Genomic DNA, 18,947 nt, shown 5'->3' on the forward strand with positions numbered 1-18,947 from the left:
TTTGAGATAAGCAGTTATACTCCATAAAATATAAAGTGTGGAAGCTATTACAAAACACGGCTGCTTTCCCTCAAATTACGGCTGCAAAATTCTATCGCTCATTGCTTTTAGACGCGAGCAGTTTGCCTCGTGCCTCCTTGGTTTCCACCTGCTTAAGCAATGCTCAAGGCCGTTGCATTCTTTGCTACCCTCCCTGCACACATTGGCTGCCTAGAAGCCCCTGGAGCACCATTAAGCAGCATTAGAATGGGGCACCCAGGACCGTTCTAAAAACAGAGATGACTGAAGTAATTACTGTAATCGATTAACTCCCCAAGCAAGACTAACTGACTGAAACACACCAATATGTTCAACTTCTAGAACCACGAAAGGAAAAAAGGCGCTATTACCCTGAAAATAGCTATTCTGAGGACTTATGCTTCCCCAAGCTGCAGGCAGGAGCTTTGATCTCCTGATGCAACTAGCAAAGAGCTCTTAGCAAAGTGTAACTCTGAAACAAATTAAGATGATAAAAAAACTGAGACCAGCTTGGCTCAAAGGTGAGAGAATGACTATGGAAAGCTAATTGAGGGAGCAAATTTATGGTAATTCGCTTCTCACGTCATTTAAAAACAAAAGAGCAAGCTTGAATGCCGAACTAGTTTGCACAATAAAACAGGGAGGAGTTAGCCCAGAATAAATAATGATTTCTGTAGGGGGTGGATAATCTTTGTCATTTTTACTAAACCATATGCCGAGAGAGACAATTATTCCTTTGGAATTGGTAAAATTTTAAATCATATTTATAAAGCAAATGATCATTAGAATAGCAATTTCTGAATGGTGTCCACATTTCTTTGAAAGCTGATGTGACAATCTCATCATCACAATTTTAATGCAGTTTCTTTCCGTTATCCACATTTAAACAAAAAAAGTCTATTCCTGACACTGCTAAGGATTCTTGCAGTCAGTTTCTGCAAGAAATTCAGAAATGTGTATTCTGCTGCCCATGTAAGTGCATCTTGCTTTTAACTAACATTCCAAGCATTACAGAAAATATGTATCCCAACAACGTACACTAATTTTGAAGCAGACAAAAATGAGTACCAATTCTTACTGAAACATTTATGTTTGTCCCAAAGGTAACTTGGCTTTCTGGGTTTTTTCCCTTGAAAATGTTTCACTTCTCACCTAAGAAGCTTCTTCCATTCTGACTGAATGGTGGCGAATAGAAGGATTTATATACTTTGCAGTTCTTTGCAATCCTTGCATTCCCCACATTCGGTCAGAACTGAAGAAGTTACTTGGATGAGAAGCAAAACATTTTCAAGGGAAAAGCCAAGAAAGTCAGTTGTCTTTTAGAAAAGTGCCATTGGGACAACCTGGATGATGGATTTATCTCCATAAATTTGTTATGCTTTCTCCCCAATGCATGGCAGATGATTGACAACTCACCTGAAAGTCCCCCGTTCTACATCCTGACCACTTAACCGGACATGAATGCCCTCTTTCAATAAGGACCCAAAGGCCATGTATTCTCCCAGGGCCCAGTCAACAAGCCGGTTTGTGGTCATTTCTAGTCGACTTTTCAAAATCCGAGAAAGTCCTAAAGGTGGCATGAGAAAAAAGGAGTCATGATTGGCGACCTATTGACTTGTTCTCACTCACAAAGCAAAACCAGAAGGATGAAGAAGTATATTATATTAAATATTATGCTCGTTCGCCACCTTGAGTTACTTATACAATAAAGGTGGGGATAAAAATCTAAAAAATACATAAATACCATCTAGATCAGTTATCCCAAAGAGCTGAAAGACATAATACAAGAATTCCACAGTGGCCTCATTAAACTTTTAATTCACTTTCCTTCTTGACTATTATGCATTTCTGCTAGCTGCTGCACACCAATTCAACTTGCAAAACTTCCATGTAATTAAGTTCCTGCTAGGTTCCAGTCCTGTCTTATTATTTACCTTGTCGGTGTTAAATCACATAATACTTTGAGTATGCATATAAAGCCTCACAATAATTGATACCTTAATCCTCCTTATACCTCATACTGATAATATATTTGTTTTTAAAACTGAATTCTTAGACCAGTATCTATCTTCCCCAAACATCTTAGCATTCACCTCTCAGTTTTGTTACCATTTTAAACCTCTGCCTGTTTGATTTAAATGCCTACCTTTTTATTTTAAGTGAAATAAGCAACAAAATAAGTATATTTTGTTGCACACACATACATACCAGGGGTGTTTTACCCACCCACCCCAGTATTTGTTTCCAGAGATTAAGTCATCTGTAATTTCAACCAAACCTGGTACACAGATGACTTACTCTCTGGAGAAAAATACTGTGGGGGTAAGACACCCTTGATATGTGTGTGTGTGTGTGTGTGTGTGTGTGTGTGTGTGTTTGTGTGTGTTTCAGTATAACTCTGAAATGCCTGGTCCACCGAGTGCGGTGTCCCAGAGTGGCAATTATTTGTGATGTCAGTTCCTTCACAGCATCCTCTGACATTTGCCCTCCAGTGGACCAATGGGGAAGAACCTGATGGATTTGGGGCAAAGTGCCATGATCGTAGACACGGCAGGAAAGATGAGCACATGGGAGGGGAAGGGAGAGGGTAGGGATGATGGGCCTGGGAGTTGGGGGAAGAAAGGCCCCTTTCAATGGCTCCCTGTCAGATATAGGCAATGCTGGGTTACCAGCTAGTTAACAAATAAAACCCATTCTGCATTTCATTCATGGAAGAATGAATGACTTGCTAAGTTTGTGACGTTTTGCAACAGCAGCAAAGGCTCTGTCTATCCTTAAATTAAGGCTTAATATTCATGGACCAAGCAAGATTTCACTTTGTTGCAACTGACAGTTTCAACTCTAGTATGTCTGATAAACTAAAATCAAATCAGTAAATTGTCTCTTCAACATTAGAAACATTTACAGATGCTCATAAAGTAACAAGCAGACGGTTACTTTTCAGTGATCCAGAAATGTCTTATCTGGATTTAACCAAATATTCATCTATCAAACTTTCTAGCAACTACAGAACTGCTATTAGCCATACTTTGTATGCATGACTTCCTTCAAATGCTTCCTAATGAGTAATGATATTGTAACTGAGTAAGAATATTTTTGTTAATTGCACGCCACTTGGACACAAAACATTAGAGAATTATACAGTAATTGAAAGCATTGCAATAAAGGCTTCTCGGGAATTTTAATTGGCCAAACCTCCTGTGGATCAATCTCAAAGGAAGGAAAATAAATAAATAAAATATAGCCAGCTGATTGAATAATTTGCTATTAGACCTACACAACATGACTAGAGATACAAAGATGTGAAAATGTGTTCAGTTAGTTCATGAGAAGGTTGACTCCTTAGAGAAGCTGGACAGTGGTTAGGAGAACCTGTTGAAGCAGAGGGGTTTTAAATATAGGGATACAGAAACATTGGAGTAGTTACAACTTTTGATTTCCTTCACAACTCTGCTTTTCTGGCTTATTTCTTATTTCTACTTTTTTTTTTAATAGTCCATCATGCAAAAACATGTTTTCTTTAAACTTTGCATGTTCGCTTGGAGGAATGCGCAGGTACAATGAGCTCCACTGTAAAAGGCACAAGACTCGTGTTTACATTCAATAAGAACATCTGCTATTACTGTATTTACTTTATTACCTTATTACTTCATTTACTGTTGAGCTAGCACTAATTCCAATGCGATATTTGCCTAGGTCATTAAAGTTAATGAATTCTTCCTGATGGTTTCATTCAGTTTCTTAGTAAAGCCTAATTAATGAACCTGACATTCAAATTCGATATTCAGATTCAAACAGTGATGATGCCCACTGCTAGTGTGGAGTGAAGTGGGAGTAAATGCTTCCTCTTCAGAAAACCATCATTGGAACCAGGGAGAAAAGGAAAGGTTGCATCTTTGTGGGATCCAAGGCCCAGCGCTGTCTAGAAGAGAAGAGAAGCGGAAGTTCCCAACCCAGAAGGAAGGAACCTGTTCCTCACCTCCATGTATTTTGAAGCCTTCAAGGGGCACAGAGCTGGCAACTTGGCCAATATGAGTCAGTAGCTCCTCAGGGATGCCTGTGGGAGGACAGGTCATACTCTTCGGTTCTCCATCCAAGTTAAAAAACCCTAGAAAATAAAGACATTTGGAAAAGTATGCAAAACCATTGAGTCTCTCTCTTTCCCTCCTTCCCTCCCTCTCTCTCTCTTCATGAATTGCAGCAAAAGGTGCCCTGGAAGGGACCTTGGAGGGCTTTTAGTCCAACCACCTACTCAAGCAAGAGGCCCTATACTCAGGATGGCGAACCTATGGCACGTATGCCACAGGTGGCATGCGGAGCCATTTGTCAGGGTACGCGAGGCATTGCCCTGTCAGCTGGCCAGCATGCATGCGCGAGCTGGCCAGCTGAGTTCAGCCTTTTTTAAAGCCATTTTTTGCCCTCCCCAGGCTCCAGATGCTTTATAGGAGCCTGGGGAGGGCGAAAACAGCCTCCCCTCCCTGGAGGCCCGCCGGAGGCTTCAGGAGCTTCCCTGAAGCCTCCGGAGCACAAAAAACCGGCCCTGTGGGCAAACCAGAAGTTCAGGAACGCACTTCTGGTTTCCTCTTAGGGTCAATTTAAGCCTCCGGAGCCTTCGGGGAAACCTCCTGAAGGTCCCTGAAGGCTCTGGAGGACTAAAAACGGCCCTATGAGTAAACCGGAAGTCAGTTCTGATTTGCTCGTAGGGCCATTTTTAGTCCTCCGGAGCCTTCAGGGAAGCCTCTTCAAAGTCCCTGAAGGCTCTGGATGGCCTCTGGGGGGCGGAGGGCTTTTTTTGCCCTCCCCAGGCTCATATAAAGCCTCTAGAGCCTGGGGAGGGCAAAAAAAGCATGCAAAAAATGGGGGGGGAGCGCCTGTCATGTGTGCATGCATACTGGGTGGGGTCACACATTGTATTATGAGTGCGGCACACCCATGCACAACCCCCCTGCACTCCCCCTGCTTATGGCACACGGACCATCGCTGCCCTATACCATTCCAGATGAATGGCTGTCCAGCCTCTTCTTAAAAGTCTCTAGTGTTGGAGCACCCACAACTTCTGAAGGCAAGTCCTTCCATTGGTTCATTTTTATATACTAGCCATTTCTATAATAACAAACCTATCTAAACAGCAAAACCCAAAATTGAATTTTTCTCCATCTCCTGCACAAAGTCCAAAAATGTTTTCCAAGAAGAAACAAAGTTAATTGTATTCTTTTCTTTAATCAAATGTATTGCAATTTTTTTACCAACTTCCGAGACCAAAATCCCTGAGAAAGGGCTCAACCTCTTATACCACATCGGACTCACTGATTAATATTCTATATTCTGAGATATTATGTGCTTATTCAGACATATTGCCCAGCCAACTTTTGATGATTTCTATGGAGATGACAAACTACTTTTAAGCTGAAAAGACTTTCTGGCTTGGTTGTTTCAGAGACCTTAACAGAAAGATATGATTAGGATAGAAGATGGAAATATTTTTAACCTCTTTTGTGGGGAGGGAGATTTGCTGAAGGTACCACTTCCGTTTTGTTTCTCAAACATGCTGGCAATAGCTTCTGTTTTGCAAATTTAATATTTGAAGAGGTCCACAAAGGGACAGATATAGGATGAATTAGAGAAAAAGAATAAGAAACCTGTGACCACAACAAAGGATGCTGGGGAGTGTGTGTATGTTTGTGTGTGTGCGTGCGTGCGTGCATACATGTGTGTGTAAACAGTCAAGTAGGCACCCATAATTGTGCCAATGGGATTTCGCCCCTTTTTTACATGTTTCACATGCCAATGCCCTTGATCACCCCAACAATAACAATATTTAACCAATCAAAATAAATTACGTGCACTATTAACCATGCTTGGGGTGGGAGTGGGGGAATACTGAAAAGTTGAGCATCTCAACACCGTTGCCAACAATCTTGTTACCTGGCCATGGAGAATCCAGCCAGTGTTTAATTCGGAGAATTTTATTATCTTTGGACCTGGTGTAAGCTTCTTCACAAATCTTATCATACTTTGCAATTTCTTCCTGTAGAATAGAAGGAGGGTGAGGGAGAAATCACAGACTGGAACTAGTGGTTCAATCAGAGAGTAAGTTTTTAACCAACTCTTATCCAGAATCAATCTTTGTCTCCTCTTTTGCATTTTCTGTTTTTTCCCTTGAGTAATGCTGACGGCCTTCTTGATGTTGATTAAATCTTGTCCACAAGTAAATGAGTGCCAATCCAATGATTAAATATCAGTATGGGAAAAGAACCATCAAATTATTTCCAAATCTAAGCAACAAGACTAATTTAATACACTAAGCGACATTATATCCATCTTGGTTGTACAGATGTAACACTAAAGTCCAAATGTGGTGTATCTAAAAGCTAGTAGCCATAGCTTTAGGTGTAACAGAAAACTATGATTAACTGCAGTTTTCAGCAGAAGAAAGACTATTTAGTTGCAAACATTCATCTACCCAACATTCTTCTTATTTCCCAAATCTGCATGACTATCTTCCCAGAAACACATATCAGAACTATTTGTATACTCAAGTCTATCAACCACGTCTTGATTATTTATGATTTATAAATCATCCAGAAGGATATTCCTTGGGGGGCAGTGATAGCCATGTCCCATCAAAGATGTTCATTCATGGTTCTCTGTGAAAGTTCTTGACTTTTGAAGAATATGTGCAGATTTTAGAAAGCCCTCAACCATGGCCATGCTGGATGACGCCTTGATGCTTTCAAGAGCAGCTTAGGAAGGATGTGACCCCGTGAATCCTTCATTGTGACCCCGTGAGTGAAACAGCCTTCTGAATGATTTTGCTGCCCTAATCATTATTCAGTCCTTAAGGTTACACCGTTATATTTTACAACTGAAGTCCTCACTTGACCAATGAGCTCACCTGATGTTTCTTCAAACCCCCACCCCTAATATTTAATCCACTGTGAGTATAAAGAGACACCCCCCCTTTCCTCACCATGAACAAGGGTTAGGTTTAGGGTCCAGAGGAACAACAGGGTAGACAAGCAAAAACAAATAAATAGAATCCCATTGTGGTTTTTTTAAAATCACCATAGTACATGAGAGACGTCTGGCCTTCCAAGTCGCAATGAGTAGGATTCAATATGAAGCCAATTATTTGGGAAGAATAGGGGAAAAACACTATAGAAGCAATGTTTCTTTGATCCCAGGCAAAAGAAATGCAATAATAATTTAAATGACATCTGGCTACTCTTCTATAAGAGCCAGAAGCAAGCTTTCTGAAGTAACTTTGCTTGACAAGACACCAATGGTGGGATTCAAAAATTTTTACTACTGGTTCTGTGGGTGTGGCTTGGTGGGTGTGGCTGGTTGGCCATGATTGGGTGGGTTTGGCTGGTCATGTGATTGAGTGGGTGTGACCAACTTGACATCATTCATGTCAAGAGGCGCCCTTATAAAGATATTCATACGGCACTTCATTTATCAATTGCATGAACACCGCTGGTGCCCCCATAACCCAAATGGAAGCACTCTAAACTGGAAACAAACCAAAGGGCAATTGAAGGCGGTCTTCCACTTGTCCACTTCCTTAATTCGAACTCTGTAGTAAGCTTCTCTCAAGTCCAGCTTAGTGAAAATTTTCCCTTTGGCCAGATCATTTAACATGATCTTCATCAGGGGTAACAGGTAAACATTTTCTACTCAAATGGTGTTAAGGTTGTTGTAGTCAACACAAAGATGAAGAGAGCCATCGTTTTTTTTCACGAAACAATACCGGCGCAGCCACCCATGACCTAGCAGGTTGGATGAACCCTGTTTTAAGTTTTTATCAATAAAGTTTTGCAATCCCTCCAGTTCATGCGGAGTCATCGAGTACATCTTTGGCTTAGGGAGTTTCACCCCTGGGAGGATTTCTATACTGCAGTCCGTGGGGCGATGGGATGGGAGCACATTCAAAGCCTTCTCACTGAACACCTCCCTGAGGTACCAATATTCCTTATGGATTTTCTCCTCCCCAGCAATGCTTTTGCTTGCTGCCTCTGCCAATTCCTTCACAGCTTTGGCTATGCAGTGGGGTTTTCCACCCCACTTCCCTGGCTGGTTGGAATGGATGTGCAACAGGCTCTTCCTTCAGTTCCCATGAGGGTTCCATTTCTGGAGCCAGGGTAAACCAAGTATGAGAGGCCATTCCATTCTGGGGGCTATGATAAAACTCAGAGTCTCTTGGTGATCCCCCATCCACATCTTAACCAGTTCTGTCACAAAGAGGGCTGGGCACTTTGAGCAGCAGGGGAGAAAAGCAGCCGCTGACCTGGAGAGCACATGGAGCCCTCCACCTGTTCTCCAGCAACCTGTTTTCTCTTCCCTGCTGCTCTTGCTGGGAATGAAAAAGCATCTGTCACAGCACAGCAAAATTTAGCTTTTGGTCTGACCACATCGGGAGAGTGCTGCAGGTGGCAGAGAGAAGCAGCCAGGTTGAATGCTGTTTCTGTCGCCCACACCGTTTTCTGGATGGGAGTGGGACTTACAGGACTCAAAGCGGCAACTCTTGGTTGCTAAGGTAAATTTTGCTGTGCTGCACAAGACCCAGCAAGAGCAGCAGGGAACAGGTCGCTGGAGAATACTTGGAGTGGCTCCATGTGCTCTCCAGGTCAGCAGCTGCTCCTCTCTGCCACAGCGCTTTACGGATGGGACAGTAAAGTAAGAACCTTACCCAAACTGCTGCAGCCCACCTGCGTCTGTGCGTTTCCCCTTTCCCACCCCTGAACTCTCCCTCCCCCCTGGCCTTTTGGCTGCGTGTGGCAGGCCGCAGGCCGGGTAAATTGCTTTGGCCCGGGGGGAGGGAGTGGTTTGAGGCCTGCCTGGGTTCTCTAAACAAGTGTAGGCAGTGGGCCTGGCCATGGGAACTGCTGGGAAGGCAGGGAATCATGGTGGGGCTGCATGCTGCGTGAAAGGGAGTAGGGGAAGGGAGGCAGGGACAGAAGGGGAGTTAGCTAGATTGCAGCCAGTGCCACCGACTGGGATGGAGTTGTGCTGGCAGCAAAGCCAACCAGGTGAGCTCCGGGGATAGTGAGATTTGTAAGCTTACCTGTAAGCAGGCAGAGCAGGGAGGGGGTCAGTTGGGGCGCAAGCACTGTGTGGGAAGGCAGCTTCGAAAGGCAATGCGCAGACCAGAGACTTTGTGCATGCTCAAATGAGGACCCAGTGTGCCGCATAGGATGTGAGGAGTGACTGGGTGGGGTGAGCAGCGGGCGGGTGGGGCGAATGGGCAGGTGGGCGGGCGGAGCCAGCCAGAGGTAGCATTTGCCGGTTCTCCGAACCAGGTCAAATTTCCACTACTGGTTCACCTGAACCAGTCCGAACTGGCTGAATACCACTTCTGCAAGGCATCCACAATCCTTGGTGGGTTTCTGTAATCTCTTCTTGCTTCCAATGACACTGAACCCCATCCAAAGTCCTGAGACACTCAGAATAGATGCTGGTAATCTTTGAGAAGTTATCTTGGGGTTTAGGCTCCATTTTAGAAATCCCTTGTCCCTGATTTGCTTTTCACCTTTCTGGTTATTATGCACACATCATGACTACTGTTTTTTGTTCTTGTTTTGCTTAATGTTGCTAAATGTTAAAATGTTACTTTATTTTTAAAGGCTTAGAAGTAACAACCTGTTTCCACCATTAGTTACATATAGAAAAATAACTATCAGCCGAAAGATGCCCCACTTGGAGCAACAGGTTACAGCAACATTCCTTGTCACAAAACCAGCATCCCCCCCATCGCCACGGTCTACCTCAAACTCTTGCAGCGTGACCACCCCATCGGCAATCAGCTGGTCAGCATACTTTTTCAACACTGGCACCTGCTTTGAAATCTGCTTGTACATCAGTGGTTGAGTGAACATGGGCTCATCCATTTCGTTATGGCCTCGTCTTCGATAACAAACCTGCAGAGGAAGGTTGGGTTTTCATTAGGATGAAGTCCCAAAGATGCTTTTTAAGAGGCAACTAGATAATCTTTGTTGTTGTTTTTAATGAAGACGTTTTGCTTCTTGTCCAAGAAGCTTCTTCAGCTATTCAGCTTCTTCTCAGATGAGAAGCAAAACGTCTCCAAGGAAAAAAACCAAGAAAGTCCAGTTGCCTCTTGAAAAAGCAGGATAACTATAACCAGGATGATCGAGAATGTCCATAGACATCAGGATGAAGTTGTAGTCTAGTCACTCTCTAAACAGAGCGAATAAATTATTCCTTTCTTTTCTGATGTCTTTTTCCATGTAAAATGGTGCTCAAACTTACTAAACTATGAATTGTTGATATGTATATATTTATTTATTTGTTAAATTTGTTTGCCACATCTCACTGTAGGGCTACCAGCCAGTATCAGAGGCTATAGGAAGGTCATAAAAAAGAAAGAAAAATGAAAGGTGTGTAAACAGAACAGAAGTAAAATAATAGAACAATAAAATAAACAATGACATGCCAAGAATAAATACATCAGTATGATAACCATAAAGATGGATGGTGTGTGTGGAGAGCAGAAAACAAGGCAGGGGGGGGGGGCAGAGAGGTGGATGCCATCAATCTAGCAATCACCTCTAGCATTGCATGTTCTTTGCTGCTATCCACCCTATTGCAAGTTTTAAAAAAAGCAAAATATGAACTGTTGGCAAGCATACGTGGTATATTTTTAAAGAGGAGAATAATTTTTGGTTTCCTGCAGAGTGAAGCATCTAATCACAGCAGCCTGAGATCCTATTTTTCATTGACTTCTACATATATTTAAGAGAACTGTTCAGCTTAGTCACACTGTCTCACATTCAGGATCTCTGCATGGAGAACTTAAGGATCAGCATTTGAAAAGTGCAGGCATTTCCTTCAGAGACTAGGGTCCTAAAGGCAAGATTGTACTGATGGTCTCTTCTCACAACAGCTTTGCTCCTGAGAAATTCCCAGGAGACATTTTGCAGCCACAGCCGCAGAAAACACACTTTTCTACTTTAAAAAGAAGCTGCTTTAAAAAGCTCTCCTGGGCGCACAGGAAAGAATATTTTATGTCCATGTTTAGATACCCATTTGAGTAAAGAATAAGAACCCTCACCAGATCTATAACCACATCTTTGTTAAAAGTGTTTCTCCACTCGGCAGCAACACTGCAGACATACATCACTGCTTCTGGATCATCAGCGTTCACATGGAATATGGGTGCATTGACTACCCGGGCCACATCTGTCGGATAGGGAGAGGACCGAGCCATTCGTGGGTCTGTAGTAAAACCAATCTAAAATGTGAGATAAACTGGTTAACCAAGTAATTGCAGTGCTCCTCTTCTTCACTTCTCTGTTATGGAAAGCTATTCAAGTGGACTCATTGATGTTCTTTGAACTGGGTTGTTTTGCCTGCAAATATTTCATTGCCAAATTAGGTAATAATAATAAAAAACCCACTGATGATGTTACCTAGCTGGGTCATGAAATGTCTGCAAGAAAACCATTAGGCTCAAAGAGCACCGAGGACTCCACAGTACAAACCAGAATTGTCTTCTATTGGATTCATTAAAATATCTGAGATTTAGGTTTTAGTACTGACTTCTATGACAGTATCATATGCTTGGTGTACAACTGTTTTTTTTTAAAGTATTAATTCATTCTTTTCTTCTCCAATAAAACATCATTTTCAGTAGCAAAAGAGACAAAACAAAATCTACACATTCCATGGCAATTCAAGATTGGTTTAAACAAGCATGACTTTGCTTTAAATTCAGAATTAATCTGCACATGCAAAACAATATTATTTGGTCTGCTGACACTTGCTTTTAAGAGAGTGGAAGAGGGGGGGAGAGAGGAGGGAGGGGGAAGGGAGGGATGATAGGAGGGAGGGGGGAGGGAGGGAAGGAGAGAGAGGGAGGAAGGGAAGGAGGGAGAAAGAGAGAATGAACCAAATTCCCACAGCCAGGAATCTCCAACTTAATATCCTCCAAAAGTGTTGGGGTTACAACTCTAGTTAACTGGATCTTCTGAGAGCTGTAATTCTTAACCCATATTTTTCTGCCAAAGAACAATGTGGTTCCATGCAGGACCAAATGTCACATAGATTCTATTATCTATTACAGTAGCTTCACAAAGAGCTGTTGAAAGATGCTAATGCAACTCAAATTCTTAAGGACGGTCTCTGCTTTTACCTGATTGTTGACCACAACATGAATAGTGCCATTTGTGGTATATGGTGGAAGATCACTCAGATGGAATGTTTCATAAACCACTCCTTGACCAGCAAAGGCTGCATCTCCATGTAGAAGTATAGACATAACCTAAGTCGTAATGGGTTTAAAAATAATACATGTAGTTACCAACCAACCATCTTACAAACAAGCATATCCTTTTGGGATGGAATTCACAAAGATGATTATGAAGGTGATGCAAGCACGTTGGGAGAGGAGCTGTGAATGTGAAGCAGTTGCATGAACCAGTTGTGGGTGTTTCTTTAAGGATTTGTGCAATACTTTAAAAGTTGCACCCTAGAACCACTTCATGCCTTCAGCCAAGAGCAGTTCTCAAAACTACCAGGTGGGTCTGGAAAGATACGGCTGCTGTAATGATTTTGAAAAGGAGGGCTTTGCATTTCCACAGATCCTGAAGCACTTCTTCTGGAGATACAGACACGGAATGTTGGTCCTACCTGAACATTCCTCTCAGTGTGGCGCAGGACGGTCCAGGAATGGGTTGTTCAATCCTTATTTGCCCAAGAGACTAAATCAGAATTGAGGCCATGCCTCCAGCTTCCACTGCTGATATCCAATTCTGACGAGGCGCAGCTCCAACTAGAGAAACAAAAGAAGAACAGGCCCTGCCCACAGCATTAGCAGCCCCCGAGGACACGGACCTAACCAAAAACAATAACTAGGGTGGGACCTGGACCGTCCTGCACCACACTGAGAAGAACGTTCAGGTAGGACCAACATTCCTTCTCCAGCTGATGGCACAGAAGGGTCCAGGAATAGGACATACCAAAGCCGCAGTCCCTAGGGCGGGAACTCACTGGTTCGTGGCACCTGAGGGAGCATGTACCCTCTGCAGCACCCTATGCTCAAATGATACCTCTGCAGATGCAAACGCATCCAATCTATAATGCTTAATAAAAAGTGAAGGGGAAATCCACATTGCAACTCTACAAACATCTCCAATTGGGGCCTGAGTGTTCCACGTGGCCGTGGTGGCCGCACTCCTAGTCGAATGAGTTGTTTTCCCCTGTGGTGCTGGTTTGCCTCTCACCTCATAAGCCCTGGCAATACAAGCTCACAACCAGCGTCCAAAAGTAGAGGAGGACACCTGTGACCCCACAGCAGAAGGCTGGAAGGAAAAAAAACAATGCCTCCATTTTCCTGGAGGGCGCTGTTCTCTTTATGTAAATACAGAGGGCTCTCCGCACGTCCAGCTTGTGCCACGACGTCTCCTTTCTATGAGAGGGGTTAGGGCAGAAGTCTGGTAGAATTATCTCCTGGGCCCTATGAAAATAGGAATTTATCTTGGGGATAAAGGTGGGATCAAGCCTCAGTACAACCTTGTTAGGTTGGAAAATACAAAGGTCCTCCCTGACAGAGAGGGCACCTAACTCTGAAATCCTCCTAGCCACCGTGATGGTGACTAGGAACTGCAAGGACATGGTCCTCAGCAGTTCAAAGGGAGGATCCACTAGGGCCAGGAGGACCGTGGACAAATCCCAAGATGGGAACCTGTGAACTACCGGGGGCCGAAGATCAGCTGCCCCCCCGTAGAAATCTCTTCACCACCGGATGACGGCCCAGGCCCTCCCGAGTCACAGCCATGACCTTGCTGATGTCCTGAAGCAGCCTCACATCATGCATTGGGACATGCTCCTGCATTTGCTCAAGCCACATCATTGTGGCACGATTGAAGGAGGAGACAGAGGAAGCGTCCTTAATCACCCATGTCTCAACGCCAGTTCAGTCCCCTTATCTTCTGTCTTTAAGTTGTCGACCACATCACTCGCCACCATGGGAGTTGGAGAAGCCAAGGCAGCTACAGGAGCCTCCACTTCTGGAACCTGGAATGCCTGGGAGAAATCAGGCTCCATATTATAGAACCGTCTGTCATTCCCACCTGGGGTGAGGAAAGAACCTGGCTTGGCCCACTGCTTCTGGATGACATCCAGAAACAGTTTTGGTTCACAGATCTTCTCTTTCTGTGCCACAAAGAAACACTTTTTCTTTGGCGCTGGCTTAGAAGTTGAAGCCTCGGTCCCGGCCTCCTTCTCCTTCTTTTTGTCCTCCTCTGTCTCAGTGGCTGCAGTGCTCCTGGTTTTAAATAGCAAGGAACGGAACAAATTAGGAAGAAACAAACTGGCAAAGGCAGGGGAATCTGGTGCCAAACCTTCATCATCAGAAAGCTATATCTCCTTTTGTTCCTCCTCTTCCTGGAGTGAAACCTCGCTCCTCAGTGAAGGAGAGACCTCTCTCTATGTTCTGTCTGGGCAAGCAACCAGATCCTGGATATGTCTGCGCTTGGCCTCCAACAGCTCCACGTCCTCCTGGTCAGGTGGGCAACCCTGGAGGGCTATGCCATGTGCAATGGCTCAATGAATAAGAGATTGAATGTTATCAGACAAGTCCTCAAATTCACCAATGTCATGACTGGGCCCAGGCTTGGGAGTCAGCGGGTGCCTGTGTCCTGGTTCAGGAGCAGGCATAATGCGTAGAAGCGAATGGTACTCGCCTTCCTCGTCCTCAACCTCCGAAAGTGGGGGTGAGTTGGAACTGGCCCTTGGGGATCCAGAAATCCTTGAAGGAGAAGGGGATGGAGAAAGTGGAGCCACCCTGAGGAGGGGGGGACCTCACCAAAGACAGAGGAGCCTTATCTCCGCCTCCCTGCCTGGACTTCTCCCCAACCCCCTTGCCTGGGTGGAGCATGCTTCACCAGTGAAGCAGGATCCTGGGGGGAACTCTTCCTCTTCTTGGAGCTCTTCGAGGGAGCTGCCAAAGTTGCCCCAGAGTTACTTTCACCAAGGGAATCAGCCATGGCAATGTAGCGATCTCCATGCCCCAAGGCCTCACTCTACCCAGGTCAGGAACCAGCACAGTAATCTGCGACTGTTCTTACTGGAGCTGGCACTCACAATCAGCCTCATGATAGCGAAAAAGGGGCAAGAAAACGGCTGCTGACCATGTGACCCACCGGATGCTCAAAAAAAATGGCTGCTGCCTCATGGTCACTAACAAGGGCCTCCCCAAGATGGCCACCGCCCAATAAAGTGTCCCCCCAAAATGGCCAGCCCAGGGCCCCATACTCACCAGGGAGAAGCCTTCAGGGAAAACCAGCAGTGTTGGTGAGCAGACAGCCCCAAGAACGTCCAGTTAGCCATGCAGCTCTCCCTTAAGTCCTGTTGGCGCCGTGTGCCCTCTTGTCGTCCGTCCAGCGACACAGGAACGCCGGCGTGCCACACACACATTTCCTGCACCAGCAGCCTCAATGTCTGCCCGCTGCAGCCCCTGAGAACCAGCGGCAATGCAGAGAAATCTCCCTGGCCTCTTACGAGCCAGTAATCGGTATCAAGCCAAGCAGAGCCACAATAGACTCCAATGGCCGGCTGCTTACTTGTGAGGAACCTGGGAACCTCCAGGAGGAATCAACCCGCACAATTCACTATCCTAACACAAACAGGTGGAAAAGAACTTGTGAGCCAAGTTCAAACACCTTCCTTCTGCTAATAACATTAAAGATAAGCGAAAGAAATACATAAATGAAAAACTATTTTCACGCACAGCAAAAAAAAAAAAAATCTCTTTTCGGGCAAGACTGAGTTGGAATTGGATATCAGCAGGGGAAGCTGGAGGCGTGGCTTCAATTCTGACTCAGTCTCTTGGGCAAATAAGGATTGAGCAACCCATTCCTGGACCCTCCTGCGCCATCAGCTGGAGAACTACTGGTTATGGTCTTTAGTGTCCTCAATGTCTTGGGGCCAGATTCCCTAAAAGAGCTTCTGGAGCTCATAAATAAATTATCCAGCTTCTCTCCATATTGCCATGGCTGACTCACGGTGGCCAACTCGCTGTGGAACCACTTGCCATGGAACAATTCAACCCAGGATAACTCAAGAGAGGGACAAGTAGAGAACTGCAGCTCACCCCAGCCTGGAGGACTTCCAAACTTGAGAAGGTTCAAACCTAAAGCAAGACAAGGCCCACTGCAATTCACTTGTCCCTCTCTTGAGTTATCCTGCATAGAATTGTCCCACAGTGAATTTTCTCACAGTGAGTTGGCCATGGCAAGGTGTCCTAGACCCTCTAGGTTGCACAGTTATGACACTGACATACCAGACATAATTTGGGTGCCATCATGGTTTGTACTGAACATCCATGGTGATTTCCCACTTATCTTCTATAAATTCAACAGGAGGCAAAATGAGCTTTGAAAATGGAACCTGTATGACACTCGACCAAAACTATTAAGACAATGTTACCTTTCTTCCTTCGGTATCCCCTCGGTAAAACTGTTCAGCTTTGGTTTTGCCTTGGACAACAGGATCTACCGCTTCCAAATGAGATGGGTTGGCCACAAGGGACAGGGTTATCTTTTTGTTCGTTACTCGATTGATTCGCTCGTGATACATTCCCAAATGATATTTTACATCTCCAGATCCCTTAGACAGTCATAAATTAGGAATGTTAGTATACGCATATGCTCCCAGGATTGATTGGCAGAATGTTAAGCAATGATTTCTTTACCTAAACTCTGACTTATTTATATGTCTTTATCAAATCAGCAAAATACAATATACCAAGAGTCTATGGAGCTTCTCAGTCATCCAGGTCATGGTTGTCCCAAAGGTGCTTTTTTTCAAGAGGCAACTGGACTTTCTGGTCTTCAAAGGAAAACCAGAAAGTCCAGTTGCATTTATACCAAGAATTCAAAGTTTGCAGCTGACTCTTGTAAATTTGAGCTTCCTTGACCTGTGTTTTGTTCTTTATTTCATAACTTAGTTGAATCCTAGCAGGAGAGTGTTTATGTTATCTGTTAAGTTTGTGAACTGCCCAACAGCAAAATAATTGATAGTACATCTATTCTAGCTATGGTTTCCAGAATAGGTGGGCAAAACTCCAGGTAATCAGTAGAGGCTAGGGAGAACTACAGAGTTTTCTGTGTCTCTTTCTTGGCTTCTGGTATTCACCTGAATTTCTGGTAGCCATCCTTTTTCTATATATTGACATTCCACCATTCGGTACAACAATTTAATATTCACAGAGGTAGCAGAAGAAGACTTCAAAGCTACTTTAAAAGAAATAAATGCTACGTGCCTCTTGGAAAAGTTGCTTTTCCAAGAGGCAATTAGACTTTGTTTTTCCTTGAAGACATTTGACTTCTCATTCAAGAAGCTTCTTCATTTCAGAACTGAAGAAGATTCTTTGGATGAGAAGCAAAACATCTTCAAAGAAAAAACAACAAGAAGAAAGTCCAGTTGCCTCTTGAAAAAGCCCCATGAAGGGACAACCATGGCCAGGATGACTGAGAATCTCCACAGACAATGACATCCTGATACACCAAGGGTAGAATTCTTTTTTTTTAAAATGAAAACACATTTAGTGTACAATGTAAACAATTATTGTTCAGCGACATGGCAGAGCATCAAAATTAATTAAACAAATGGTCACTCTAGCTTTTATGGAAAGTTGATCAAGTTTCCAAAATCCAAAATACCCACACAGCAGCATGTTCAAGATAAGCAATTGTAGTCAACAATATTTGGAAAAGTTGAAAGGATATTTTCCCACCTCATCTGCTGCTTCAAGCTTTGGATCAAATTGACAAAATATTTGTTCAAGTTCTTTTCGAATAACATTTGCCAACACATTCAGTCTTCCTCTAAGGGGAAAAAAAGCATCCAAAATAAATCACAAGAGATAAAAATCAACAAATCTATACCATACAATCAATGGTTAAGATCAGTGATTGGTGTCATACATCATGGTTTAAAATGTTACTATTTCTCTCCCAAATGTTATTATCAGTATATTTATACCTCATCTAAATGTGAACAGAACTGTTTTAAAAGATGAGACAAACTGCTGAAATTAGAAGACCATTAATAAACAGAAAATAAGCTGAATGGCAAACTGCCAATTGTTGGGAACAATGGACAAGAGAATTGGGGAAAAGCAGCATGCAAGAGCATTAAACGTTAAAATTCGTATGATGAAGGTTTATTAATTTGAACTTTAATTTACATTGACAGAAAAGCAAATTTTTTTAAAAAAACAATAGGAAAGGGAGATCCTAAGAAAAAAAGATTTGAGGTGCCCTTCCCCCAATGAAGAGGAATGATCTTGGTAACAGAATGGATTAGCGCAAACACGGTAATACACTAAATGAAAAAGAAAACCCTTAATATTATTAGGAATAATATTCCATGTAAATGTGGAATTTGTTAGCTATTAGCTGCTACTAGCCAAAGGTGCTTTTTCCAAAATGATTTGCTTCTCATCCAAGAAGTTTCTTCAGTTCCGAAGAAGAGCTGAAGAAGCTTGGTGGATGAGAAGCAAAATGTTTTCAAAGAAAGAAGCAAGAAAATCCAGTTGATTTTTTTTTGGCGGGGGGGGGGGTGGACACCTCTGGGACAACCATGACCTGGATAGTTGAGAATCTTCATAGATATTTAGGAAAGTAGATGATGCACTCATTTATGAAAAGCAAAATTCCCTGCCTCTAATACTTTAATTCTTCCGACATACAATGCAATCTTCTTGTTCAGAAATATGTCACTCTGCTGAGAGAACAAATTCTTGTTCATAGAATGTAAATGTGGTTTGTTACTTGAGGAAGCCTGACATAGTTTAGATTTCAACGCAGTCAAACCGGCTTCTAATTCAAACTCAGCCTCCTCTGCCAAGATCTCTGGCAAATGTTAGTCACACTTCCAGTGAACTGTGTTCCCACACCCAGTCTCGTTCT

General features: G+C 43.4%; 1 protein-coding gene across 2 annotated transcripts in view; it reads right to left on the bottom strand.

Annotated features, from left to right (window-relative positions):
* The window catches only part of LOC106557100 (oxoglutarate dehydrogenase L), a 90,600-nt gene that overhangs the window by 37,159 nt on the left and 34,494 nt on the right, over nucleotides 1-18,947 (bottom strand). For both annotated transcript variants that reach the window (XM_087703107.1, XM_087703106.1), the window contains exons 8-15: nucleotides 17,771-17,861; nucleotides 16,462-16,641; nucleotides 12,167-12,295; nucleotides 11,087-11,266; nucleotides 9,783-9,935; nucleotides 5,944-6,046; nucleotides 3,998-4,126; nucleotides 1,435-1,585 (exon numbers count right to left, since the gene is read on the bottom strand). In XM_087703107.1, the coding sequence (XP_087559233.1) occupies nucleotides 1,435-1,585; nucleotides 3,998-4,126; nucleotides 5,944-6,046; nucleotides 9,783-9,935; nucleotides 11,087-11,266; nucleotides 12,167-12,295; nucleotides 16,462-16,641; nucleotides 17,771-17,861 (1,116 nt within the window). The remainder of the gene's footprint in view (nucleotides 1-1,434; nucleotides 1,586-3,997; nucleotides 4,127-5,943; nucleotides 6,047-9,782; nucleotides 9,936-11,086; nucleotides 11,267-12,166; nucleotides 12,296-16,461; nucleotides 16,642-17,770; nucleotides 17,862-18,947) is intronic.

The sequence above is a fragment of the Thamnophis sirtalis genome, unplaced genomic scaffold (genome assembly GCF_051295495.1).
Source record: "Thamnophis sirtalis isolate CommonGarterSnake01/CBP01778 unplaced genomic scaffold, rThaSir2_p1.2 scaffold_21, whole genome shotgun sequence".
NCBI lineage: Eukaryota > Metazoa > Chordata > Lepidosauria > Squamata > Natricidae > Thamnophis > Thamnophis sirtalis.